The 27,663-nt window shown below is 40.5% G+C and overlaps 2 protein-coding genes across 2 annotated transcripts in view; one reads left to right on the forward strand and one right to left on the reverse strand.

Moving 5' to 3' along the window:
* On the forward strand, window positions 1-22,877 carry LOC123970453 (collagen alpha-1(XVII) chain-like). The gene is made up of 52 exons (XM_046048497.1): window positions 1-64; window positions 1,413-1,874; window positions 2,047-2,094; window positions 2,321-2,374; window positions 2,491-2,538; window positions 2,672-2,815; window positions 3,151-3,249; window positions 4,414-4,482; window positions 4,580-4,660; window positions 5,049-5,099; window positions 5,717-5,878; window positions 6,057-6,134; window positions 6,219-6,263; window positions 7,118-7,240; window positions 7,351-7,653; window positions 7,745-7,795; window positions 7,878-7,904; window positions 8,017-8,043; window positions 8,142-8,204; window positions 8,300-8,404; window positions 8,493-8,555; window positions 8,870-8,905; window positions 9,001-9,054; window positions 9,446-9,508; window positions 9,918-9,989; window positions 10,152-10,178; window positions 10,294-10,329; window positions 11,294-11,329; window positions 11,457-11,573; window positions 11,702-11,833; window positions 11,956-12,036; window positions 12,144-12,194; window positions 12,598-12,636; window positions 12,759-12,818; window positions 12,955-12,981; window positions 13,083-13,127; window positions 13,442-13,495; window positions 13,707-13,736; window positions 15,764-15,856; window positions 15,963-16,085; window positions 16,200-16,295; window positions 16,837-16,962; window positions 17,042-17,116; window positions 17,244-17,390; window positions 17,496-17,636; window positions 18,667-18,828; window positions 18,948-19,094; window positions 19,351-19,500; window positions 19,602-19,751; window positions 19,862-19,942; window positions 20,261-20,314; window positions 21,896-22,877. The coding sequence occupies exons 1-52, from the start codon at window positions 1-3 to the stop codon at window positions 21,943-21,945; spliced, it is 4,722 nt and encodes a 1,573-aa protein (XP_045904453.1). The 3' UTR covers window positions 21,946-22,877.
* Window positions 22,320-27,663, reverse strand: part of LOC123970454 (serine/threonine-protein kinase 10-like) — a 29,472-nt gene continuing 24,128 nt past the window's right edge. Inside the window, exons 15-18 of the mRNA XM_046048498.1 lie at window positions 26,607-26,798; window positions 26,364-26,489; window positions 26,162-26,275; window positions 22,320-24,393 (exon numbers count right to left, since the gene is read on the reverse strand). Of these exons, the coding sequence (XP_045904454.1) occupies window positions 24,247-24,393; window positions 26,162-26,275; window positions 26,364-26,489; window positions 26,607-26,798 (579 nt within the window). The 3' untranslated portion in view covers window positions 22,320-24,246. The remainder of the gene's footprint in view (window positions 24,394-26,161; window positions 26,276-26,363; window positions 26,490-26,606; window positions 26,799-27,663) is intronic.

Genomic DNA, 27,663 nt, shown 5'->3' on the forward strand with positions numbered 1-27,663 from the left:
ATGGACAATCTAATTACAGTCAAGACTGTCAGTTCTGGTGGAGGTGCTGGAGGGAGTAGCAAAGGTAAGGTGTTGGACTATAACTGTGGCTGTGCTGAAATGCAAAAAGGCAATACAGTGATGCACAGGGGCGTTGCTAGACATAAAGCTCTACTGAGACACAGACGCCCTCATTCCCCATGTACATGTTGATATATTTTTGATTGAAGTGTATGACATGTGTTAGTATGTGCCTCATCAGCTTTCCTTGCTTAGCCCATTATTAGTAGCGCTGTTATGTCAGAAACAGTCTGTCTCTGTAATAAGCCTGAATGGAAACCTCTACTAGAAAACACCACTGCTGATTTGAATGGACCTCTGCACAGTAACTCAATCCTCCATTAGAGTCTGAGCTGCTTGTATCTGATGCTGCCTGTAGACCTCTGGCTGTGCTTTCACTGGCTGAGGCTGCCTGTATTTCACCTGGGTCTGTTTGACCTGCTAAAAATGTCTGGACTGGGTCTGTGCTAGAACTGGATTTGGATCAGCTGTGCTTGTAGTCTAGCCGCTCTCATGAGCCTCGTTTCTAGACGCAGCGGGCAGCAGTTTTCAGCTGAACGTTTTAATAAAATGCTACTTGCCCAGCACAGAACAAAGGATTTTCAAAGCTAGCAACTAGCTTGTGAACATAGTAGATTGTTTATCAGCCGAAGAAACTGATATTTTTCTTTGCAGTAAATGGAGACCAAAAAAAGAGCTAAAAGGAGTGTAATTATTGGATTTAAATATATTGGTAGTCAAAATATACTGTCTGTCAGCGTTATGTTTATGGCTTGTTCTGCTGCCCCCAAGGGGCCAAAAACATCAAGCAATGCACCTTTAATGTGTGTTGGGGTTAGGCAAAGAATTATAGTGACACTATATACAATATTTTGCCACTGGAGGGAGCTAGAGGCCCGTCAAGCTTCCAGGTGACAGCTGATAATTTTTTATCAGAAAAAAAAAATTGTTGCCCTGGGCTACACCAGCAGCAGTTACATTAAATGTGAGTGTCATAAATCAATCTCACATAAAAGTGGAAGGATTTAATGGTACAGAGTAATAAGACATGCTCAGTCATGTTACCTTGGGAATGTTATTTGATAAAAAAAAACAAGTTGAAATGGGTGTTCACGCTATAGGTCACATATTACCTTTGCCAGTGCAGTCTTGTAGTTGAAACTGGCTTCAGGCCACGAGATATTAGCCCTCCTCAGCTCCAGTGGGCAAAGTCACTTAAGTATATGATGAGGGATTGGATAAGATCTGCCTTTTAAAGGTTAGATGATATTCTGACATAAAATCTAATAAATGATCACTGTAATTTATCATTTATCATAACAAGAGGGCAAATCATCTCCGCCTTTCTTTTTATTTCCTTTCTTTTCCTCCAGGCGATCTTTCTCTGAATGCAGGAGGGTCTGGTGGGAGAGTCTATGGCAGTCCAGGCAGCTCAGTTCTGACTACATCCAGCAGCTCCCATGCCGCCAGCTCTGGTGGATCCGGAACCAGCAAGGGCACCGGGGGCATCAGCATCACTACTCTGGGAGCTTCCTCTGCCGTGTCCTCGGGTGGTGGGAGTTCAGCAGCTTCTTGGGGCCCAGGGGCAGGCTTTAGGGCTGCTGGAAGGGAATCCTCCAGCACGTCTTCAAGTTTTATGAGTGGTGGCAGAGAAGGAAAAAGAGAAGGGGGTCTAGATGGTGTGACAGTTTCAACAGTGACGAAGACCAGATACAGTTCAGGAGGATCCGGGGAAGCGAAGAGAGGATCGTCCTCAGCAATCACTTATTCATCTGTTCCAAAAGAGAGGAAGAGCATGACCACCATGGCAGCCGCCCTCTCAGAGGTCTTTGACGGTTAGTCACAGGTCAAAGATCAATTATTCTTTACTGAACTGTCATGTCTTTTTTTTTTTTTACATTTGTTGGTAGTTTGAATGAAGGGCCGGCAGCAATACTTCACAGCATTTGGAAAGGAGAAAATAAACTGACGGCTAACAGGATCTTTACTTTTGTCACCATGTTTCAGAAAGTTCAAGCACAAACTCTTCTCCAGAGTACAGCAGGAAGGAGTACAGTAAGTTCCCCTTTTGACAAACTTGCCCAGTAAAGGAGCGGCAAAGTAGGCTAGCGTTTGAACGTGGTAGATCATTTGGCAGCTGAATAGTCTGATATTTTTCTTTGAAGTAAATTGAGCCCAAAACAGAACTCAAAGCAGGGTCAATATTGTTATAATATATTATATATTGTAATAATATTATAGTGCTGACATTTGTAGCTTAATGAATTTGTTTTTCTTTTAGACACTTCAAGTGCAACATCAAGTTCTGCCACCAGAGGTAGAACTCAGAGCAGAGGTACAGAGCCTAAACAAAAATTACACATCAGTACAATTTTGCACTTTTACTTTGCAGATTACTATCATAGGTTCAAGTAATAATGATATTTAATGAACCATTTCTCTGTTCTTCAGAGAGTGCGATCAGAGCCAGGCTCCAGAGTGCTTCTCCTCCAGCAAGCTGTGAGTGTATTCATGCAGTCAGATTTTTTTGTGTGCGCTTTTATGCACTGTGAGACTGTTGTAAAATGTGAATCGTGAAATATAATCAGTTTGAATTTGAAGTAAGTGGTAGCTGGATGCCTGTGCTGTGCAGGGACGGAGCTGGATGATGTGAAGCGTCTGCTGAGAGGAAACCGCTCCACCAGCACCAGCTCCACTCAGTCCCCTAACAACACGCTGCCCATCCCCAGGAAGGCCAGCATGGACACTGGGACCATGTCTGAGAGCTCACCCACAGGTTTAACCAATCAGCTGTCAAGTCTATTTTCTTTAATGATCATGTTGAAGTTCATTCTCCAAAGGCTGTGATAGCACTGAATGAAAATTACTTGCTAATGCCAGACGTCATTGCAAGTTTGAGTTTTAGTTCTCCGTTTTTGATCATGAGAGTGCTATGTTTTTGAAAATGCTAACTGGTTTATTTGATTATGATATCTATATGGTTTCTAAATGTTGTTTCCTTTATATACCAGGAAGAGGAAACTGTAATGTTTGATTCTTTACAGTGATTTCTGCATTCCACATGCCCTCAGTTTTTAATTACTTTTTCTATTTTTCTGTCTTCCCTACAAGACAACTACGGCAGCATTTGGCCAGGAGGTGTGAGCAGTAGCTACAGTTACAATACCAATCCCAACAACCTGTCCACTACCTCCACCCTTTACCAGTCAGGTCAGTCATGTAGGACAATCAATAGCATCAGCAACCTGTTGCCAGAGGAAATTAAAACAAACATTGTATGGAACCATTCTCAGGATCATACCTTATCAAAGCATGTTTTATTAAAAAAAAACTGTTTTACCAATACAATGGGAGTTAAAAATGACATTTAAAAAACTTAGCTTTCCTTTCCAAAAATACAACATCCTGTTTACTCAAATACTGCAGCATGAAACACTGAAGTCTGTGGATTATCCAGAGAAATAACCAAGACATGTTTTATTTGAATAAAAACAATGTGATAATGTTGCTAATGTCATTTTTTTTTCAATGCAAACGGTTTCAAAAGTTGATTTCTCCTCTCAAGGTTTATAAAACTATCTGCATGGCTTCATACCACAAAAATCTCTTTGTTATTTGGGTGAACCGCCCCTTTAAATCCAGAAGGAACAACTTTCTAAAAAGTCTTCAGTGATGAAAAAATATTCCATTCACACTTGAAGAGAAACACTCTCTACGTGCAGGTGCATCTAAAAAATATCATGGAAAGTTTCAGTGAGAGCACCAGAGCCAGACTGGGAGATTAAAGACTCAGGAACCCTTTGCATGTGTTGTAAGTTAATTAGCTGATTAGAGCTCCTCTGAGGTCGACATTTCTGTATCCTGAAATTCTAATACATTTTGAGGTACTAGAGTTTTGATGCCCATGAGCTGTAAGCTGTAATCATCAAAATTAAAACAAAAAAGAAATGTTTTCACTTTATGTGTAATGAATCTAGAATATATGAAAGGTTTGGGGGAAAAAATAGAAAAGTGTAGATGTATGTGGTGTAAATGAATCAAGTGTTAGAAGGTTAGTGAGATATGCAACATGAAATAAAAATAACGCAGACGACAACAAGAAACAAAGGCTTTTATCGGATGCTTCCAATAAAACTCTATGTAGCAAAGGTTGTTTGCAATAAGACATTTAGTTGTTTATGGTAAATCAGTCTCTCCAGTTAGCATCTTCTTCACTGTGGCATGATGGACCAATGAACATTAGATTTGACCGTAGGGCATAAATGGATCTTCACCTGTTGAAAGAGATGTAGTAATAGGTACAGGTGAACTGGGCCTGAAGTTTTTCTTTTCTTTGCCAACTGTGAGAGATCTGTTCTGTTCTGTCATGTCCAGGAGGAGTCCAGAACAACCTGACATTCAGCTCTCCCCCCGTGAACAGTGGACTATCTGCTAGCAGCACTGGTGAGCCTCTTCCTGTCAGGTCACAGTCCACTGGGATTTCACATCCTAAGCTTGGTCCTGACAGTAGATCACCATGTTGTTTTTCCCTCTGTCTCAGTTCCTGTGTATGGTGTCCAGAATAACCTGGCTAGCACCAGCTCCGCTATCCTCTCCCCCGCTGGAACAAACTCACAAATAGGTAAAGCCGTGATTTACAGCCACTGTTAAGAACAAAACTAATGCATGGATTTTCTTCTAATCACCTGGTATTGTCTACCTGCAACAACGAAAACCGGGGAAAAGGAAAATGTTTTAGGCATAAAGCTCAACTGACCTTTTGAGAGTTGTCAATATTGAACTTGTTAAAATATCCTGTAAAGCACCTTGGTCAACCTTGGTGGTTTTAAGTGTGCTTTATAAATAAAATTTATATCGATCATATTAAAGTTGCGCTCCAAAAACTAATTTCAAAAGATGTAATGAGGAAACAGCGGAGTTAGTGTAAAAAAAGCTATGTGTTCTATAAGCTTTAGTACCATAACATTCTTTACTTTTTACTGTCTAAATGTGCGTTTGTCTCTTCACAGTTTACGGTGTGCAGAAAAATGTATCTGGCGCTGGAATCAGCACAACCACAGGTGAGGCGTTAGATATATAGACAGATTCATTAACTTTTTTATTTGTAAAAGGTAGTTTAAACACTTTTTGTTGGACACTACAAGCCCTTACAATATACATTAATTAACAGTTTAATGTAAGGCACAGTTAGCCTTTATTGATCGCAGAGGGAAAATTCAGATGTTGCAGCAGCTCATGGCCAGAAATAAGTACTGATGAATAGAGAAAAGGATTGATAATAAATAATTACAAGTTTTAGAATAAAAATAAGAATAGAAATAATGCAGACATATAAGAGTGTACTGGCGACCTGTCCAGGGTGTACCCCGCCTTGCGCCCGATGTCAGCTGGGATTGGCTCCAGCCCCCCCCCCCCCCCCCCCCCCCCCCCCCCCCTGTACGCAGGATAAGCGGTTGACGATGGATGGATGGATGGATATAAGAGTGTCATCATTCACAAAATTCAACTATAAATTGTGACAACAAATGTCTTTTTAATGTTTCTTTGCACACGTAGATGCTCAAAATTTCTTCATAGGCATCATAGTTAATTCAGTTTTTACAGGATGTTTGTTTATTGACAGTGCTCTCAGTAGGTCTTCATTATCTCTGAGTTTTTAATGTCATGTTTCTCGCAGTGAGACCCAGCAGTCCCACTAATGACGAGGCCTCAGGCAAAGACTTTAAGTTTGTGCTGATAGAGAAGGAGAATATGCCCGTCAGGAAGGAGACAGAGCGGCTGGTCATGACCAAAGACACAGGGAAGCAGTTCATGTCTGCTGTACCTGCAAGTACTTCTGGTAATATTAAATACTACTAAGTACAACTGCTCCAATACTGCTAATGTTTTACTACTAACACAGATATACTTCCCCACTGCCTCAGCTACTTTTATTGCTACTGCCATTTTAAAATCACTTGTCAATCATTTTCTATGTATGATTGATAACGTCCTGTTGTAATTGTTCTGTCTTGTAGCTACCTACTCTGAGGACTCACTGAAGAGAGAGAAACAGCTATCATCCAGCTCAATGGAGGAAGGAACACATGCCAAATGTAGACTAAATCTTAGTTTTTAGATGTATCATACACATTATATATCTTGTTTGGTATGTAATTATTTGCTGTTTCATTTTTAAGCTGTACCCCTAAAAGTTGCCACAAAAGACAAAGCCACCTATGCAGGTACTGTATATGGCCCCATTTTTACTTTTCTATTTTTATAATAACCTGTTGTTTATCCAAGTTTACATTCAAATCCTGGGAGACCCCCAGCGAAAACTGATTGATTCCCTGCAGAATTGCTTAATCAGATCATAGAATTAAAAGTCTTTGAGGACCTCTTGCTGTGATTAACAATTTCTGAAAAACCTTGGACGTTGTATTGTATTGTGTTGCATTGTATTCCTACAATGTGTTGAATCAGTCAGAGAAAGACAAGTGGAATGCTTAGAAATAAGTGGAAAGAAAGAGGAACGGTTACACTTATTCGCTTTTTTGCCATTTTGGGAAATATGCAATTTGCTTTCTTGCCCAGAGTTAGATGAGAAGACTGGTGCCATTCTGGTGTCTTTACACTAAATATGAAGCTACAGCCAGGAGCTAATTAGCTTAGCTTAGCTTAAAGTCGGTAATTAATATGTTAATAGGGGTTGGGGGAGCCAGCAATTGCATAAGGGGCGCCCCCCCAAGTCTCCCCTCCCCACCGTCACCATTCCCCTCCTGTTTCCAGTCTCATGCTAAGCTAATGGCCTCCTGTCTCCTGGCTGAAGCTTTCCATTTAGCATGCAGATATGAGAGTGGTATCAATCTTCTCATCTAACTAAGAAAGCAAATTGCATATTTCCCAAAACGTCCATTTATTCTTTTAAGAAAAATGTGGCGCATTAGGATAATATAGGAACAATAAAAACTACGGATAGTAAGAGATTTAGCTCAGAAATATGTGGATGAATGTAAACGCCTCAACTAAAACAGTACAGAGAAAAAATACAGGACCTAAAAAGGTGACTCTGTCTTTTAACTTTTTTGTTTCTCAGAGATCAGTAAAGATGAAGCAGGCTTTGGCTTCTGCTCCTGCTGCAGCTGGTGGAAGTGGCTGCTCGGCCTCCTGCTCAGCCTGCTCCTCCTCCTCGGCCTCCTCTTTGGACTCATCGCTTTGGGTAAGACAGCAACTCCACCACATGGATTCTCTGGCAGCATGTTATTTACTTTTATAGGGGTCACTGAAGGTGATCTGAACATGTCCATCATATTCTCTCTGGCCTCACAGGTGAAGAAGTGAAACGCCTCAAGAATCGCGTGGACGCCCTCGAAGCCATCACCGGCACTGCGTCAGCCAGGTCCAGCCGCTTGTCGGCCTCCTCAGGCCTCAACATCATCGACCCGCTGGACTCACCATACATCGGCAGGAGTTCCTCTGGTTCTACTTTGACCCGCTCTGACAATGGGATCAACCTGGGGGCTGCTGGGCCAGGGGGAGATGCAGGGAGCGGACCAAGACAGGACAGCGCTGAACTGCAGAGAGCCGTTCAGCAGCTGGTCAGGGCTGAACTCCGCTCTGATGCTTTAAGAGGTATCAGCTGCCTTCACAGAAGCCCATAAATCTTTCAGTGAAACAACCTGGTGGACTTGGATGTGACGGAACTATTTTTTTCTACTTTTAGAAACACTTGCATACTCACTAAAAGGGGAGAAAGGAGATTCAGGACCTAAAGGCATGTTTGCACAAATCATAAATTAATTTGAAAATGTATATTTTGTTGATATCCATCATTATGTTGTTATGTTTCTTTACAGGTGAACCAGGGCCGCTAGGACAAAAAGGTGAGGAATTGTCCTGCATATCTTTCTGTATTCAAAATTGTTATGAATATCAAGCCTCTCAGTGTGTCATAGAGTTAAGCTCTATAAACAGGTATAAATTGGTCTTTTCCAGGTGACAGCGGCTTTCCTGGTCTGCCAGGTAAGACTGAGAACAGATGTGTTGTAGCTTTTTCCTTCCCACAGAGTTGGCAAACTCATAGCCTCCTCCTTTTCCACTCATATATCTAATTTCTTTAGGTCCTCACGGGCAGATGGGTCACCCAGGGTTGGATGGACCAAGGGGACCAAAGGGAAGTGCAGGTAGTGATAAGTTTAGCTCATTTTCATTGTTCTTTATGGATGAGTAGACACTAGGAAAAAGAAAACATTGGCTGAGTCTCTTCTCCTTTTTGAAGGTGAACCAGGTCCCGAGGGACCACCGGGCCAGAGGGGCCGGGAGGGGCCGACGGGCCCCCGCGGAGAGACTGGACCACCAGGTTTTGGAGAGAAAGGAGACAAAGGTAGAAAATATTTTTATGTTACCCATGTTGAATATGGAAAGTTATTAGTTCAGGGTCAGCCTTTGAGCATGAAACTTGGTTTTGACAGGATCTCAAGGTGAGCCAGGACATCCTGGTCTTGCGGGTGCTGCTGGACCTGTGGGGCTGAAAGGTAAGGTCAAAGGTCATGATGGCATATCAGATCAGATAACATTTAATGGACCATACCAGAGTGTTGCATGTTTAGCCCATTTACAAACCATTTAAACTTTAAATCACCAGTGAACTGTGACATCAATAAAAAATGTTCCTATTTAAAACAAGTTGTGTCAACATAAAAAAAAAAGATTTTCATTAGTATACACAATGGAAATTGTCAGGTTGGGAAAACACATTAGAATCAGTAATTTATTAAGGAACATGTGAAAAAGGCCTTAAATGATGCAAATAATCAGCAGCCAGTATGTTTTCTTCTGTTTCATTTAGGTGCCATGGGAGAGCAGGGTGCTCCAGGAAGCCCAGGTAAAGACCCCATTCCATGTGATTTTTATTTTAATTAGTCTATTCTTTGGTTTTGATTGGCATTTGTGTATTAAATATGTTATATTTGTCTGCAGGCGCTCCGGGTCCAAAGGGTTTCCAGGGTGAAGTAGGAGCTCCAGGAGCAAAAGGTGCCTTTTGGGCTTTTTCTTATTTTTATCGCACATAAACTAGGATACACAGTCTTGTAGAATTAGTTTAAAAAAGGCGCGCAAGTGTTAAACAAATGACAGTGTGTAACAAAAATGCACGTGGCTCAATGCAATACTCTCAAAGTCAAAGGTTTTGCTGCTACAGTTTCACTTTGTCTGGTATGACCATAATAACAGTAGAAAATAATAGAAAAAAAAGAAAAGATAAAATTTCCACAATTTCAGTATTTGTGTATTTTTATCCTGTTAAATGTATAAAAAGAATGGGTTAGGGTTAGTAAGTTACTTTTAACAAGTCTACAAACCCTCGTAACAAAATTGTATGGGTTCAGGAAAAGGATTTTGATTGTTCCCGTTTTCGTGACTAAAGGTGAGCCAGGATATCCTGGAATACCAGGCCCTGCTGGACCAAAGGGATCCAAAGGAATCGAAGGTGAGAGAGAGTTGCTTGGATACTTTCTGACATGGTAATGTTAGTTGCTTGGATTGAAATGTGTGCTGTTACCATGCAAGAGTGCTGTAAGATGGATGGATTTGTCATGAATGAAATGGCAAATCAGTGATATCACATTATTTGGCAAAGAAAGCTAAACAGATGTGAAAAGTACAGTAGAGTGTATGAGCACATAGTGGTTTAATGATGCTACACCACTGACAGATCATGTGTCTGTTCGTTTAGATATCGGTTGCAGCTACAGAAAGCAGACCTTTCAGTTTTGGAACAAAACCATTTTCACATTTTTCTGCAGCTGCTGCCAAAGAAAGACCACAAAAGATTTATCACAGTTGCTGTTTCAGTAAAGATTGCTCTGTAAAATCCAGTCGCTCTGTTTGAATGTAAGGTGACACGGGTCCAATGGGACTTCCGGGTGTGAGAGGACCACCTGGACTTCTTGGAGATATTGGTCCCCAAGGTACCGCAACACTGTCTAATTATGGCAGCATACTTAATCAACTGTGATGTAATGAACTGTGTTTAATATTGCCTGAGGAACTTCAGGTAGTTTATGTTTAACTGATTGCACTGAAATCAAAACCATCTTTCTTAAACCTCACAAATATCTTTTTTCCCCAAGGTCCCCCTGGGCTTCAAGGACCCCCAGGTATGAAAATATATACCAAAATGAAATTCTACTCTCCTTAAAGATTATATTTTTTATATTTTAATATACAATAAATACAATCTGTTATACTTGTTTTCTGATCCAAATGCCACAGGTATTGCTGGAAATCCAGGACAGCCTGGTGATAAAGGTAATGCCTCATTTCCTTGCTAATGAAAGTAAAAACTGTCCACATCTACCACACCCTGCCATGTACTGGACATAAAAGTGGCAATAAAACAAGAAACCAAAGCATCTGCACACTTATCTCCATAACCACTCAGCTTACTGTCTAAGCTTTTGGTTATGAGATGTACCAAATGTATTAAACAAACAGATTCCCACAAGAGTCATTAACTTAGATAGCACACCTGAGGTTATGCAAGTTTATTACTCAAGAATATTCTCATTATATACATATAATGACAATATGCTTATGCTTACTTCCTACTATAACATGTTTCACTTTCTTCCCCTTTGTTTTCTTTCAAATGATAGTGGAAGGTACATTGCTAATTTAAAACCTATATATTGCCTTTATTGGGGTTTAGGTGTTTATCTCAGATGGCTGTGTAGGACGAAATATAAACATATATACTGTACATGCAAAAGGCGAAACCATGCAAACACAAAAACACAAAGAGTACAGCATGATGCCGCACAGTGTTGCTAAGGTCAAAATAGAAATGTTGACCTGTTGATGGAACAAGATGAACAGTCAAGGAATGACTTAAGTTGTTTTCTCTGGACCATTCATGTCTGTATAAAGGTTCATGAAAATCTATCCATGTTTAACAACCAAAGTGGTGGAGCAACTGATAGACCAGCTGTCATTGTTATTTTTACTATTTTTACACTTTACTCAAGTTCTTAACATATGTACTGTAAATGTGAGAAATACATTAGTGAAACTAGGGGTTAATTCTAGTTTTTTCAAAACTAAGAATTGAATGTTTACTATTAGCCTTTAATTATTATAATATAATTTAAAATGTTAGTGTTATGATTTGACACTGAAACTCTCTAATGAAGAATTTTAAAGGCAAATATAACAATTTAAATCTGTCTATAATGTATAGTTTTACTATGAAATCTGACATTACATTGTCTTTTAGGTGAACCAGGATTACCTGGTAAAATCATCACTTCAAGTAAGAACATCGACTCTTGTACTAAAAACACACAGACGAGCAGAGTGTACTGTGGATTTGTTTTTAAGCCATAGAAAAGTGTCTCATAAAGGGTAACTGGTGTTTGTCTCTCTCATTTTGTTTCTAGGTGGCTCTGGTACTGTGGCCATCCCTGGACCTCCAGGGCCCGCTGGGCCTCCAGGTCCTGCTGGAGCCCCTGGTCTGTCTGGTCCCATTGGCCCTGCTGGTATCCCAGGACAACCTGGTAAATTCAAACTCCTAACCCAAATTATGCATCTGAAAAGTAACAACTGTTAGATGGACCTAAGGATTGTTAAATCACATTGAACATACTGTTATTTTCTGTGATGGTACACTGACATAATTATTTAGGTTCAAAGGGAGAACAAGGAGAGAAAGGAGAGAAAGGAGAGAAAGGAGAGAAAGGAGAGAAAGGAGAAAAGGGGGAGAAGGGAGAGCAAGGAAAACCTGGTGAGCCTGGTGTCAGTGCCACCCAGACAGACAGTGAGTCCCTCTCTATTTCTTTAATTTGTTACTTTGGTAACGTCTGGATGTGGTATCAAGAATATCACTGTAATATACACTAATGCACACTGCTATGACCTCTGTGTTTTCATTTCTTACAGAACTTTCCTCAGTCGCTGGACCTCCAGGCCCACCAGGACCTCCAGGGCCTCCTGGAGTACCTGGTGATCAAGGTCCTCCTGGTATGTTCAAAGCTTTTTGTAAGATACCAAGGGCATTTCCAAACAAATGGAACAGTGGCTTAGATCAAATTGATGACACTTCAAATGTTGCTGTCACTCTTGTTTAGGTGAGACAAAACAAGGTCCTCCAGGAGAAAGAGGTCCTCCTGGAGAGCCAGGTAAACAAGTAACTTGCAACTTGCAATACAAACAGACAGACAGATAGATAGATAGATAGATCATCAGCATACAGGATGATTTAAGCCAGTGGTTCTAAAACCTTTTCACACCAAGGACCCCTAAACTGACAAAAATTTTACTCTCATTTCATAAGATTTTGCTCCAAGGTCTATCTGATAAGATGTTAAGTGTATGCAACCCATGACCAAACCAGTCATATGTTCTGTCATTGTGTTACTTACTTGATGGAATTAGAGTGAAAATAAATTCTTACCCCTGAAGCTCCCTTAAGGTCTCCTCGGGTTCCCCATACTTTAAAAACCTCTGATTTAAGCAGTGTCAGGATAAAAAGTAACGTTTCTCTTGCTGTCCTCACATGTGTTGGTTTACCTGGACCTCCAGGAGAGAAAGGAAAACCTGGCAGCTTTGTACCTACATCAGGTAATACATTTCATAGGAATCTCCTTTCAAATGTACTGTAAGTCAACAGCTGGACATGTTATAAATCGCCTTTACTGCTTTTGTTTGGCATTTTCATGCATTCTTTCCCTGTTTCGTCTTAGAAACCTTTTTTGCCGGACCACCGGGACCTCCGGGCCCCCAAGGCCCGCAGGGTTCCGCAGGTAGGTTTGAGAAATTTGATGTATCTGTCTAGCACTTATTAGTGAAATTGTCAAGATAAGAATTAGGATATTTCTTTCAAATTGTGAAGAACCTTTTCAGGAAAACTTATTTCATCTTATCATTAATTTGCCTTAGGTGGCCCAGGACCCCAAGGGTACCAAGGTGAATAAATTACAAACAACTGAATGCATTATTGTGTTAAGAAACTACTGGCCTTTAAAACAGACACAATCTCAGTTTTAATTTAAAGATGAATGTTTCAGGGGAACCAGGCCAACCGGGTCTTCCAGGAAGTCCAGGAGAACCAGGTTGGTATGTCAACAACTTTTAGACGATATGGGTTGTTACTAAATATATTATAAAGAAGATCTGCTATGGCAGTCTTAACTCATTTAAGAATAGGTATTGTGTGCAAATACAAAATTAGAGGAACTGTGATTTATCTGTAGAAAATTAGTAAAAAATTCACTTCCTGTATTTTTCTGGACCTTTCAGCCACATATTGTGGCCTTCATCAGCAGGTGGGGTTTACTCAGTTACCATGGAGATATTTCTTTGGTCAATAATGAACCTCCAAGATCTTTTACCAGATGATGAATCAGTGATTTTGTTTTCACATTAGGTTTCCCAGGTCAGCCTGGACCTATGGGTCCAGAGGGGCCACAAGGACCTAAAGGTAAACTCATTCAAATTCTGTCTTACAGACCTGTTACAAATCTTCTTTCTTTCTATCTTTTGTTCAAGTGTTATTACACTGGATTTATCCATAATGAATGGTTACACACAAACCCTTTCTGTCTGTGCTGTCTCCTTGAATCTCCTTGAAAAGAAAGTCTGGAAAAGAAAATGCTGGAGTTTGTGTCATATTTGTTATGTGTTCCTTGCAGGCGATGCGGGAGTCCCTGGGGTCTCCACTGGTAAGACCATCATATCTTTACTAGAAGCCCTACTTGCCTGTGAGTGAGCTACTATGGATGACACTGATGGCTGATACTCTAAGACAACTATCAATAAGACAAAGATGACCTAAAAGATATTTATTTGAATTATTCTTTAAGCATTTTCTAAATAGGGGTAGCTGTCAGTAAGAGCTGAAAGGACTCAAACATATTGAAAACTGGAGTGGTTATTCTCAGTACCCACAGTCATGCTTTTGCAGTTTTCACCACTCTGCCAGGTTCATTGCTACTTAGTGAAATTGTACCTTCTAGAGCCCAACCGATATTTTTGGGGGCTGATGACGATATTAAAGTGAAAAAGAGCCGATTTATTTGGATAGTAGACCCCTTTTTATATATAAACTACACTTAGAACAGGCCGATAGTGAAAGCTGTTCTGTATGTGTGCTATAATACATTTTCCTAAATGGATTATGTTAATAAAATAGATTACAGTCTCAACAACTTCAATCAATCACATCAATAAATGTTTGCTGCAGGAAGATGCAACTGTAAACATATGGTTGAAAGAGAATAAGCGTAGGCTTTATGTATTTTTATTCCCACATTCCCAAATAAATACATTCAATGTAGCATATTCACATCTAGTTTATTCATCTAGTGTACCATCACTCTTTGATAATATCCAAAGCTACGAGAACCAATTCTCAACCACCAGCTGGCTCTACAACATGCCGTATATAGTATACAGCATGTTTTAGAGTCAATTAAAAATGCAGACAGGCGGCTCGAAGATATATTTGGATTACGTCAGAAGCAATAGTTTTATGGCTCATTAACATTAGTGCTCCTCCACTAATAAATGCGGCATTAGCTTTGTGGCTAATTTAGCAATGTGCAGCATTAGCTGCTGTAACATGTCATGATTTTAGAGAATATTTAGATGTGTGAAACCTCCGCTAGACCACAGTCCGGACCAAAAGAGGTAGTCTCGGTCCGGATACAGCTGAACAATGTTTTGTTTCATTTCTAGCGTGAAAGCATTTTTTGGATGGTTCGGACTTTCAGACCAAACAAATGCACGGAGAATGCATTGAAATCAGGACACAATTATCTCCCGTGACAGCTCATCTTTTGATACAGATGGCCATTATGGAAGAAAACTGCCACTCACGTCTTTGGTCTCTCCTCGAACAGAGATGCAGAAGGATTGCTTGCTGTCTTCTCCTCCTTTCCTGCCCGGTGGTAACGATATAATGTTCGCACAACAAGGACATTTATTTGGCGAATTTGAGCGAGCATCGAGGCAGTGTTGTTAACAGAGGAGCTGCAGAGCTACCTCTGGTGGGCAAACTATGCATCACCAGAGACAATTTAGAGGAGACATGCCACTCAATCACATCCTCAATACAACTCTATGGGGAAAGCCCGAAATGGTAAAGATGGCGGTTATCTCGCGCCTCCCGCTAGAAAGCCAATTGTCTGCTTTTAACAGCCAAAGCGGGAATCATATTTCAGCCAATCGTGCTTTTTAAACCTTATTTTGGGGCAAAGTTGTCAAACTTTTTCAGCGTTTTTTATCAGATTTTAATGCTTATTCTATTCATGTAGTTTTTATTATCCTGGTGACCTGTATAAGTGCAGTTCTGGCTCTATCCCCATTTATTCAGATAGGAGCCTGGTCTTGTTAGTCCGAAATAGCTGCCCGGAGGCGTTGCCAAGATGGCTGCCGAGTGTCATGACTTGCCTAAAAGGACTTTGGCAACACTCATGACATGTGTGAAGGATCTGTGTCTCTTTAGCAATAGTCATATATCTGCTGTTATAAGCGCTGATGCTGATTAAATGCAGTTAGCTCATATCAGCCGATAATATCGGCCGACCGATATATCGGCCGGGCTCTAGTACCTTCTAAAAAGTTAGCAGTTGTCATAATAGTAGTTATTTAATCTTTGAAAAGAATCTTTAAAATTGCTATTCGAGGCTGGTTTGGCCTTTTCTACATGTACATGACATATTTTTGAGAATTTGTGTTGTCGTACCAGGCGGCCCCCCAGGCCCACCTGGTGCACCTGGAAGAGATGGAAGTGGATCTGGATCACCTGATGTGGGCCAGTACATCGCAGAATACCTTCAGAGTAAGCTATGTACCGGTATTCGTCTACTTAATGCAGTACTACGATCAAATGAAACAAAGAGCTAAATTAAGTGATCTGTTTTATATAAAATTGTCTTGACATGCAGGTAGTAACATCAGGGAGTATCTGGCTGGACCTCCTGGGCCTCCTGGTCCTCCAGGTGCCCTAGGGCCCGCAGGGGACGGGCTGGTGGATGATGTGGCAAACCGAGTTATCGCCTACATCCAGAGTACGCCAAGTTACACAATATTGTTAAATTTATGATTACACAGGATGTTTGTATGTGAAAATCTACATTTTTCTAACAGTGGTGAAAACCACCTTTTAACGCTTACCTATTCAGGTCCAGGTAGAGGATATGATGGGACTCCTGGCCCTCCTGGTCCTCCAGGTCCACCTGGCTCCATCTCAATCAATGACATCATCAACCTATTACAACGTAAGTCTCATTTGAGGGTGGTTAACATCCTCAAATTTCTGAGCGATGGAATACTTTGCAGCTAAAATCAATATTTTATTTTAATGGCCACATACAAATTTATGAAAAGTGAATCATTTCTTCATCATTTTGTGTAATGGATCATATTGGTGCCAGCCATGTTTGTATATGAATTGTAAAAATTTGAATCTGTCATGCTAATGATGACGGGTGATGACGGTTATCCCATTTAAATTCAGATACATTTGAATGGGATAGTCTTGTTTTATGTTTGGATAATGATCTGTGTTTTGGACATCATGTCAACTTTACAAGGATTTTTCAAGTTGACATGTGGTAATTATTTACTGGTAGCCATTGGTTATGTAATAGGCAAAGACCTAGTCAAAGAAAATAACTAGCTTTGACTGTACTTTTATGTACAAACAGACGATTTACTTGATTTTTTTCAAAATCAGGAAGTTCGTTGGTTTGATACCCAGCTCTTGAGAGCATAGCAAGTGAGGCTCTTTGCCAAAATGTGTCAATTATTTGTGTCCAGGAGAGGAAGTGAGGAGATACGTTGCTGGTCCTCCCGGTCCACCAGGACCTCCTGGGTCTCTGCACGCTGGCAGTTACAGAGTCAACACCCAGGAGGTGGCTGAACGTGTCCTCAGCCTAATGAATGGTGAGTGACCTACAGGTTGCCTACTAAAAAGGTGTCCTGTTGGTGATTGTGATTGACTGTGGGTCCTGTCTGTCATCAGAGAGGGCCGCCGTAGGTGTCCCTGGACCCCCAGGACTCCCTGGGCCTCCTGGTCCTCCTGGAAACTTGTTGTCAAGTAAGCAACACAAATACAACGCAGTGCAGCTGTAAAAATTATGGTTTTGGGTTTATGTTTATGTATGAAGTGATTAGATCTAGTACCATTCTAATGCTAACAGATGGTAATTTTCATTGTCAACTAGCTGGGTATCAAGCACTTGTGGGTCCTCAGGGGCCACCTGGTCCCCCGGGTATCCCTGGACCACAAGGCCCACCTGGACCAGCAGGTGTACCTGGCCCACCAGGATTTGGGAACTACATCAGTTCAGACATCCGCGACTACCTGCAAAGTGAGATTGACTGAAAACATTAGCTTCATAAGTTCATGAGGAATTCTGAGAAAATACTTTTATACATTTTGCTGCCAACACATCTGTTCCATTGTCTTCCCAAAGGTGTTTCCTTCAGCGGCCCACCAGGAACCCCTGGTGCTCCTGGACCTGAGGGCCCCCCTGGTCAAATCGGCGGAGTGGTTTCCAATGCTGAGCATTCCAACAGAGAGACGCTCAAAGCAGAACGACACAAATACAGAAAGAGTGAGCTTAAAGGAATACTTCACAAATTTGAAACTTCAGAATGTTGGATGGCTAATTGTTTAAGGGCATGGTTTAACAATTATGGTATGGTTTGGGGGAAACGTTACTACATACAAGCATAGGTGTTATTTACACTGGGGACGCTTGGGTACATGTCCCCACCACTTTTTGAAATGGCTGACTTTGTCCCCACCACTTTTTTAAAGCATAAATTGTTAAAGAAACATTCTGAAATGCAATTAAAATATAGAAGAAACAAATGTGCAATGTCCAAAAATAGTAACTTAAGCTAAGAAAAATACAAGCTACTAATTTAAAATGACCCCAAAACATCCATGCATCAGTCAGCAACTTTAACAACTTCTTGACACAGTTTCTTTTTGGCCAAATTTTACGTTCACTACCTGTGAACAGGATAAAAAAAGGAGGCTAAGACTAAATCATAAATATGTGTTGCCTCAGCAGGGATGATATTACATAAGAAAAGTTGATCTGTTAGATTTATATATTTTGAAATCCTACCTGAAGTTTGTGTTTTCGTTTTCATAAATAAAAATATTTCCACCATAAACTGGTGCAGAAAATATCACCAGAAGGGAGGAAATTCACTGTTAAAAGATCATAATTTCCTGGGGGATGCCTCCCCGCTTATATATCTCGGCATTAAGGATATCTTTAAAACACTCGTCTCATTCTCGTGAACCTAATATCGCGTATCGTGATGTCTTGTGAGCTAAGAGTCTCTTCACAACACTAATCTGAGCCCCTACGTCCCCACCACTTTTCATCACAAAGTGACGCCCTTGCATACAAGGTGGCATTGTGTTGTAGACAAAAAACCCTCGACATGCATGAGGCTTACTGTTAGCATCCATTCAAAAATATTACTTTGAGACACAATCCTGACTTTGACATTCACAAAAATGTCACTTCAACAATCTGTCTGCATCATGTCTGCATTACAAATATGACCCATGGTCAACTAAGTTGTTACTTCTTCTGAAGACATGTTACGTTTTATTGTCTCCAGGGGACGGTTCGACAGCAGCTATGTTCGGACTTCCAGGTCCTCCAGGCCCTCCTGGTCCCCCAGGATACAAGGGTGAGCCAGGTGTGTCTGGCGCCAGAGACTGGAGCCTGGAGACCGGAGACTACTCCAGTATGGCTGTCAAAGTAACCGATTACATCAAATGTAGGTGATCTAGAGGAAGTTTGTTATGCACTACATCGCAAATGACAGGTTTTCTCTCTCTGAACCTTGCTGTCAATATTATATGTCCTACTACTTACATGACTGTCCTCCACATGCAGCCCACGGTCTACTCCGTGATGTTGTGAGAGACTCTGATCGAGTTGTTCAAGGACCTCCAGGGCCGCCTGGACTTCCAGGAATGCCTGGACACAGCCGATGGTTTAGCTCCCCCGAACATGTCGTGGATGTGGTGGAATACATCAAATGTAAGTCGTATAAGCTTTAATGGTTAGAGTGCTGCCATTGGGTAAAAACCCCTATGATGACAGGCTGTAAATGTATCACAAAGAAGAATGACAATCTTTAATGCTTAATTTGAAACCCTCACTGCTATTGATGCTAAATGCTAATGCATTTTTGCTCATGATACAGTATAATTTTCTTCCAGTCTGAAAATTTTGATTATTTTTTGGGGTTTGCATAAAAGCATTTACTTGCATCACAGTGTTCTCTCATTTGCAGCCCACGGTGTCTTACACGACATTATGAGGGAATATAACAGTCGTGTCTTCCAAGGACCTCCAGGACCGCCAGGCCCCCCAGGTCCATCTGGATACAGACAATGGTCTGGGTCCCATGGAAACACCACAGATTTATTGGAATACATTAAATGTGAGCAATTGTTCTACGATGTTACACATCACAGATCAGAATCTACAATGAAACCCAATGGGTAGAGGTGATGGTTGACACTAACTTCTCTTATTTTCCAGCTCATGGTCTGCTACGTGAAATCCAACGGAACCATGAGGAACGCATCATTCAAGGACCACAGGGACCACCCGGCCCTCCAGGTCCTCCCGGATATAGCCGATTGTTTGGTTCCCACACAAACGTCACTGATTTAGTGGAATACATCAAAAGTAAATGAGTGTTTACTTTGCAAATGTTACGAGTGAATAGAAAAAAGACAAAGTAGCTGAAAGATGTGAGAATTAGGATTTCTAACAACAAGTGAATTTGTCCTCCACAGCACATGGAGACATTGTAGGACCACCTGGGAGACCAGGACAGAAAGGGGACATGGGATTCCCTGGGCTGAAAGGAGAAAGAGGTATATCTTAAAATCTTTAAAGAAAAAGGTGGAGTTTGGAATGAGAAATCTAGTGGATTGTACTGTTTAACTACTTTAATACTTCAGATTTAATGGTGACAGTAAACATGTTGCCATGTTTCTTCATGCCATAAAGGAAACTTTTTGTCTATAGGCTACAATATTTTAGTGTAATATCTTTTTTCCATTTAATGTATCATTGGTTTATAGTGTCAGTCTACAATGAGTTTACTGTACTTTACTTTACAGTGACTGGTATTGGTTCTTACAGTAATGTCCCAAATTTTAAAGCAGTCTTCTCTCTATGTGTGGACACAGGTGAACAAGGCCTTCCTGGTCCAGAAGGACACAAGGGTGAAAAAGGTGACAGAGGTAAGGTTGGCAGATTTGATGGTTGTCAATTTGACACAGGCCTGGATTTTTTAATTCTTTAAACGAGGCTTAAAATGTCATTGCAGGCTAATTCATAATTAGATCATCGCTGCTGCATCATAAGCAAAATTTTTTAAATGAACCCTATAATATTATTTTCAGAAACAATAAGTGTAAATAAACAAGACCTAGATTAAATTTGTAAATAAGCAGCAATGTTGAAGGAGGATGTATCACGGAACAAATTTAATAAGTTTTTGATGTTTGCTGCCTAGTAATAAAGTTGAAAGTTTCCCCATGCACATTTGGCCTCTGTAAAAAAAATTTCCAGATCCGATCTGTTTTACTACTCCAAATAAATCATGAATACGGCTATCAAGATTTAAGGCTTTGGGAGGAAGTATGGAATGCACTGAAAAAAATACAAAAACTTTGGAAGACTAATAATTATATTAATTTGTCTGGCTAGTGAGAAGAGCATAGTGGACCAGCAAATAAGATCCAGTCAGGTACGATCCACGAGTAAAATTGACCTTTAGTAGTTGAGAATCAGATTTTGTAACAGATATACAAGGATAACCAAATGTATTGTTTATAATTCTAAATGGTAGGAAATGAAAAACAATTTGGCTGGCAGTAGTGGTTATGGTATGATTTTTATCAAGGTCGAGTTTATAGCAATCTACCAATTTCTTTAACAGTGTGGAGAATATGCAGAATGGATGAGAGAGGATCAGATACATAAAGAAGGACATCGTCCGCATACAATGAGATTGTGCGGTCCTGGTTCACTCTTAAAATCCCCTTATTACCTGTACAGTGCTGAACTGAGGTTGACAGGGACTAATACAAAACCAATACAAAAAGCAATGGGAATGGAGGGCACACCTGTCTTCTCCCACGCTCAAGAGGAAAGTAAGATGAGTGTGTATAATTTGTTCTGGGACAAAAGGAGAGCTATTTAAAAGACGGAGAACATGAAACAGGAAGCCCTATCGAATGCTTTCTCAGAGTCCAAGAACAGAGATACCTCTGTGACGAAGATGATGTGTAAAGGATATTCAATATGCGCCTTATTATTAAAAAAAGAATGTGTATTTTTAATAAAGCCTGTTTGGTCTGAGGAAATAATAGTAAGCAAAATAGACATAATCCAAACGTCGACATTTGGAGACTTGGCGCGGTATCAGGAGCTTTTTTCACAAGTAGGGATATTGACTCCTGATGGAGGATTGGTGGAAGTTCAATGAATCTGAGCTGTTATCAAACAACATGTTTGGGAGGAAACTCCTTATAACATTCTGTAGGAAAAACTCTGGACGTGGCCACTGAACCACTTTGCATACACACAATAGCATTTTTATTTGAACTAAGGTAATAAGATTAACTAGGGATTCTCTAAAAATTCCCACTGTGTATGAAGACTAGACTTTCAAAAATTGTATCCATTAAACCCCGATCAGTTGGGGGTTCAGATAAAGATTAGTTAATTTGGTCAATGACATGAGTGGCAAACTTATGACTAAATGCTAAAGCTCTACTTGGCTTCTCAATTAAGCATCCTCTGTGTTGTTTTTTCAGAATTCACACTGATGACTAAGAGGAGGAGGAGGAGGGACACTGGTGTTTAACAGCCAAGTTACTGAATATGTGGGCCTGCGTGTGAAATCCTGTTTCACGTGGAGTTTGCCTGGTGTGTAAAAAGGTGGTAAATTTACGGAAACCCACAATGTATCTGTTTTTTTTTTTTTAATGATTTGATTGTTTTTTTATATTCCTGAACCTCTCCTGTGCCGAGTTGTCTTTGTGAAATTTACCTTGTGTCATACACTGTACTAAGGGGTGAAGGGGTAAGAGTTGCCTTCTCTTACCCTCTCATACTCACTGGCATTTTCTAATCCGACAAGTGTTTTGTTACTCATTTTTGTTTTATAGAAGATTTTTTTTTTCATAACTTTTCATAACAAATGTATTAGTAGCTGGAATCACATCAGAGACAAAACAATTGTAGAACAGAGAAAAATGTTTATTTACAGCAAAAATCAAAATCTACTTTACACAGGTAATCTAAAAACTATACATTTATTTTTTTAAATGCATAACAATTTTGATATGGATATCATTTTCATTCAACATTCAGAATTAAATCAATTTACTGACTTTTTGAAGAATCTCACTGACCAACAGAACAAGAACTGACTGATGCACACTGCAAACTGCAATTAATAAGCTACAGTACAGATGCTGTAGCTTGGGAGATGTTTTTATATAAATAGCTACTGAGAAAGTTTTTTAAAAAGGTGCACAGCACTCCTTCATTGCATTTTCTACAGTTCAGTTATTAAATACCTCTGACTAACCATAACTCTCAATAGCCAATCATAAAAAAAAGTTGATCAAATGAACCAATCAGAAGTCAAGATGGCCTAAACCAGTCAGGTCCATTTTTTGAACATTTTGTTTTTACAACTACGTTAATACATCAGTCTAAATAAAAATAAAAAACTGCTACGAGTTCATGTTCTGTTTTTGTTACTTTGAATACAGATGCAATAATTCTGAATTTGTTAATATCCTTCATAAAGTCAGAACAGAACATTAAGTTGGCGAGGTGGCACAAAACCTACAGTTCAACCAAAATCTTTAAAGGCGGGTACAGTACAGTACAGCTTTCCTGAACTATTAAGGCTATTAGCTAGCATTACAATAAAAACAGTATTATCATTTCAATACAAAGAAGAAAGAAAAGCCATGCAGGCCAACCCATGATACATCTGGTAGTAAAATACCTTATGAGGAGTCATATTAAGAAAACCAAAGCACATACAAAGGACGTGTCATCGTCTGTACTGCAGATTAGGTGATTTCTGTTTAAAGTAGCATGCTAGAAAGTCACAAGACTGTCAAAATGTTTCCAGAATTTGTGGAAAATATTGCATTCTTTATTCATCCCTGAATAATGCTCCTATAGGTACATAGGTTTTGCTTGACAATGATAAAGTGGTGTTACGTAAAACAGAAAAAGCAGACTGACAAACATACAGGTACATAAATGCTTGTTGCAGTCTTTTTTTCTGCCACCACAGTGACTTCCTTAGTGTCCCAACAGTGATCATTTGTCTCTGGATGTAAACACCATCTCCACACCTCCATGTTCACAACAAGTAACTAATGCTTGTTGCTAAATAGTGATCTCAGGTTATGCTCGAGACACAAAGGCATTCTGAAGAAAAACCCTCAAAGAAGGAATCATTTCTGTTAGAAAAACTTAAGAAAGCTTGCTTTAAAATCATGCATTAGACGGGTTAGTTGAACCTCTGATGTAACACAACCTACAATTCAAACAGAGATTTTTAATGTAGTAAAAGATATATTCTATGATCATTCCTTCATATTAAAAATGTGCTCTGGCTCCTGTATCAGAAATAAATTCAATTTTATCATCACTTATTATAAAATTATGAGATTGCTATTTAATATTTAATCAAATTGAATCATCAACATTGTGTGTAAAAAAAAACAAAAAAAACATAAAAAATAAAAATTCTTTCCTTTCTTTAGTGCCAATGTCTAAATGGGAGAAAAACTGAGCAGCAAATAATGATCAGACAGCGAGAAAACAGAGAGCTACTTCACTTTAGTGGTTTTGAGTCGAAGACCACTGGACACTGGATCTGAAAATATTAATTCTCTTTCAAAATGACTGTAGTAGTTTGAAAATATGACCACATTTGCAAAATAAGTAAGAGTATTGCAGGGCAGAGCTGCAGACTGAGGAACAAAGTCCATTAACAGAAATGCTTCTCACACTGTCCAACAGCTTTCAGAGGATTAGGGCAAGGCAGCACAGGTTCGGTCTTAACTGTCGGTGCGTGTGCACTCATGTCCATGTGCACCGTATGTATTTCTGTGCATGTGTACGTAGGTTTCTCCTAGAAACCGGTGGAGTGGACGGTGGGGATCGGGTAGAACTTGGAGATGCGGCTCTGGGTGGAGGGGTTAAGGCACTCCGACTCTCCGCTCATCTTGAAGAACACTTCCTGTTCCTGCAGCTTCCTGGCAAACTCTTCCTCCAGGGCCTGCAGGATACACACAGAAAAATGCTGGTTTCAGAAAATCATTTAGCAATATTTGAGGAGCCTTTTTAATGTATTTTTAAACAGTGGTTTAATCTGGTCCCTTTACACCTGGTGGATCAAACAACAAAACTGTGTTATCAGCCTTCACCTGGGAAGGAGCTGGACAAACACAGCCTGGTTACTCAGGAGGTTAAACTTCCATCTGTTGCATTAGTGACATATGACTGCATGAGAGTAAAACAGTGGATTTTGGATCCTGAATGCCGGGGCTGTGTCCACTCATTTCACTTTGATGCAGTGATATTGACTATTTATGTACAGCTTGCTAACATTCGACATCCCAGCTGTTTTCTAACGCCATCTTTATTAGAAAGGCTTGGTATATGCTTGCTGATAACTTTTTGGAAAGTGGGTCTCCGACACTGATAGCGTTGTGCTGGAGAGATTTGTACAGCGGTGTTCATGATACATACATTCAATTTGGGGTTGGCGTTGGCACAATGGATAAGATTATGCCTTTGGACTATACCCATCCACCATTATGTCCCTGAGCAAGACACTTAACCCCTAGTTGCTCCAGAGGCGTGCGACCTCTGACATATATAGCAATTGTAACTCGCTTTGGATAAAAGCGTCAGCTAAATGAATAAATGTAAATTCACAAACGGGTCCGTTGTCAATGTGCGAGAGAAAGAGGGAGCGGCCGAGCGAGAGGAGGCGCTGAGTGAATATGCGCTGCAATCAAACATATGATTTTACCCATTTTAAATAGAATTCAAAAAATGTATGGGAAACACTGATATCGTACAATAGGGAATACTGATGAAAAGACGATAGATTTACTGTAGGCTCGGTCAATAAGAATAAAATTATTAATCACCGCAACCATGAGAGGCCCTTGAGCATGTGCATGTAAAATATTAGGCTGCCGTGTCCAGTAGTATGAGAGATTAGCTGCGGACAGATACCAGGGTACCCCCAGGGTTCTCACCCTTAAATTTAAGACGTTTTAGGACTTTTAATAGAATGAAATTTAATGCCAACTTCATGGTCATACTGAGAAAAGTAATGAAGGATATAATGGAAAATCAGTATGGATTTTAAGCCCTAACAAATATAACATATTATAATACTACTCACATTCATATTTAATACACAATAGCTTTGTAAGGTGTGTGTCTGTGTACCATCATAACATAAAATGAAAAAGATGCTTATGGCCTCACATTTTGGTCACAAAGGCTCCTATCTGAACTGAAGCTAATCAGTTCTTTGTTTTCTTTGCGAGCTTGTACTCACTACACGGTCTAGAGCACGCTGTCGTAGATCTGACTACTTGAACAATTTAGTATGACGTAATCCATTTTACGAAATACTGTTATCAGTCACTATTATAGTATTACGAAATACTACGATCAGAATGTACAAAGCTAACTCTGAAAGTGGCTAAAATAAGGTGAATCAGCACTGGAAGGAGATCGGCGGTGACTTTAACGGTACTTATTTTGAGATTATTAAAGTCAATACTTTTATACTTTTAAGACCCCGCCCTGAGACAGACACACACACACACACACACACACACACACACACACACACACACGACCAAACACATGATCCTGGCCTCTGGCTTCAGGTAATAAAAAGGATCAGCTAGAATGTGTCTGTCATTATTCTGAGACAGCGTTTTTTAACAAACAAAGGAAGTAATGTTTTGTACGAGTACACTGCAGGTGGATATTATGGTCAGGTGTAACAGATACTGTGCCTTCTTCCTGGGTCGTAGTTTCTCCCGCCACTCCTTCAGCTCCAGGCTGTGCTCCTCGTCTAATTCCTTCAGCTTCTGGGTCTCATGTTCAATCAGCAGGTGGCACTTCTCGTTCTGAAACGCACACACAGGGAGGCAGTGTCTAGAAACGGAGGGTTACTGTGTCCGAAGGTGATAAAAGTGTTTGTTTTTAAATCTGTACCTGCATCTGCTGAAGCTCTCGGATGTTGGCGTCACACTGCAGCTGCAGGTCTCTCATCTGGTTTTCATGTTTCTGCTGCTGATGGAGCCTCTCATTCTTCTGTCTCTTCTCCTCCTGGGCTGCAAACTGGAAAACACACGACACGATTAGGCTTCACAGGTAGTTATTTTAAGAAATTTGAGCTCACTGTGTTTTATCTGGCCAAAAGAATTATGGTTCATTTCATTCCATATTGCGTGTCACCTGTTTGACCTTCTCCCTCTCCTGCTCGGGGGTGATGGCGGCCCCAGTGATACGAAGGCTCTTCTTGAACATGGCCATGCGGGTCTTGGCCTCGCTGCGCTGAATCTTCGGCAGTCTGGCTCTCTCCTGTGTCTGCTTGTTCTTCATCTCCTCAATCAGACGCTGGTTGTAGCGCTGCATCTGCTCCATCTCCTGTACAGGGCACACGCCAGCAGACACGAAACATGGAGGGAGCTTCCACAGCAACTTTTTCTAACTTTATTTTTGACATTTGACAAGACGAGACCATTTTTGACAGAAACAAACCAACTAAGGGTCTTTCTGAAGTTGGAAGGGGCCGATCAGACAGAGATGCCAGCAAAACCATTGTTTCCCTATGGTACGGCCAGCATGACCTCCTCTCTTGTGTTTTTCAGTTTAGACGTGCAAGAAAGTAGAAGTAAAATATTCTCAACTTTTCAGTGCAAGATGAGGAGTCGCACCACTCGTCAATGTCACACTTGGTCCAGGTGGTCAATCAAAGAGACAGGCTTTATTACTTGACTACTTTCTTCCTGTTTTGATTCTGGTAAATGTGACAGGAAGTCTACTCGTCTACTTGCTTAGTTTCACTCAGTTCCTGGTTGCCAATAGGATCATGATTATGTTACTTGATCCAATGGACACTCAACAATTGAGCTAAGATAGTTTAATAGATAGATAGAAGATAGCCACCCTCATTGGGCTCATCTCAGGTGGGGATGAGTCCGCCTACAGGTGGGAGATCGACCATCTGGTGACCTGGTGCAGCCAGAACAGTCTGGAGCTCAACGCTCTGAAGACAGTGCAGATGGTCGTGAACTTCAGAAAGAGCACAGCCCCACCCTCCCCCATCATCCTGAGTGACTCCCCAGTCACCACTGTGGACTCCTTCCGCTTCCTGGGCACCGTCATCTCCCAGGACCTCAAATGGGAGCTGAACATCACCTCCCTCACCAAGAAGGCCCAGCAGAGGATGTACTTCCTGCAGCAGCTGAAGAAGTTCAGCCTGCCAAAGACAATGATGGTGCACTTCTAC

This window comes from Micropterus dolomieu, linkage group LG04, assembly GCF_021292245.1.
Source record: "Micropterus dolomieu isolate WLL.071019.BEF.003 ecotype Adirondacks linkage group LG04, ASM2129224v1, whole genome shotgun sequence".
Lineage (NCBI taxonomy): Eukaryota > Metazoa > Chordata > Actinopteri > Centrarchiformes > Centrarchidae > Micropterus > Micropterus dolomieu.

Bases quoted from the DNA above. Each gene is read 5' to 3' on its own strand.
- LOC123970453 (XM_046048497.1), top strand. From the start codon at position 1: ATGGACAATCTAATTACAGTCAAGACTGTCAGTTCTGGTGGAGGTGCT. The intron at 17,391-17,495 runs GTGAGATTGACT...GTCTTCCCAAAG, and splicing joins CATCCGCGACTACCTGCAAA to GTGTTTCCTTCAGCGGCCCA. The intron at 19,752-19,861 runs GTAAATGAGTGT...TGTCCTCCACAG, and splicing joins TTTAGTGGAATACATCAAAA to CACATGGAGACATTGTAGGA.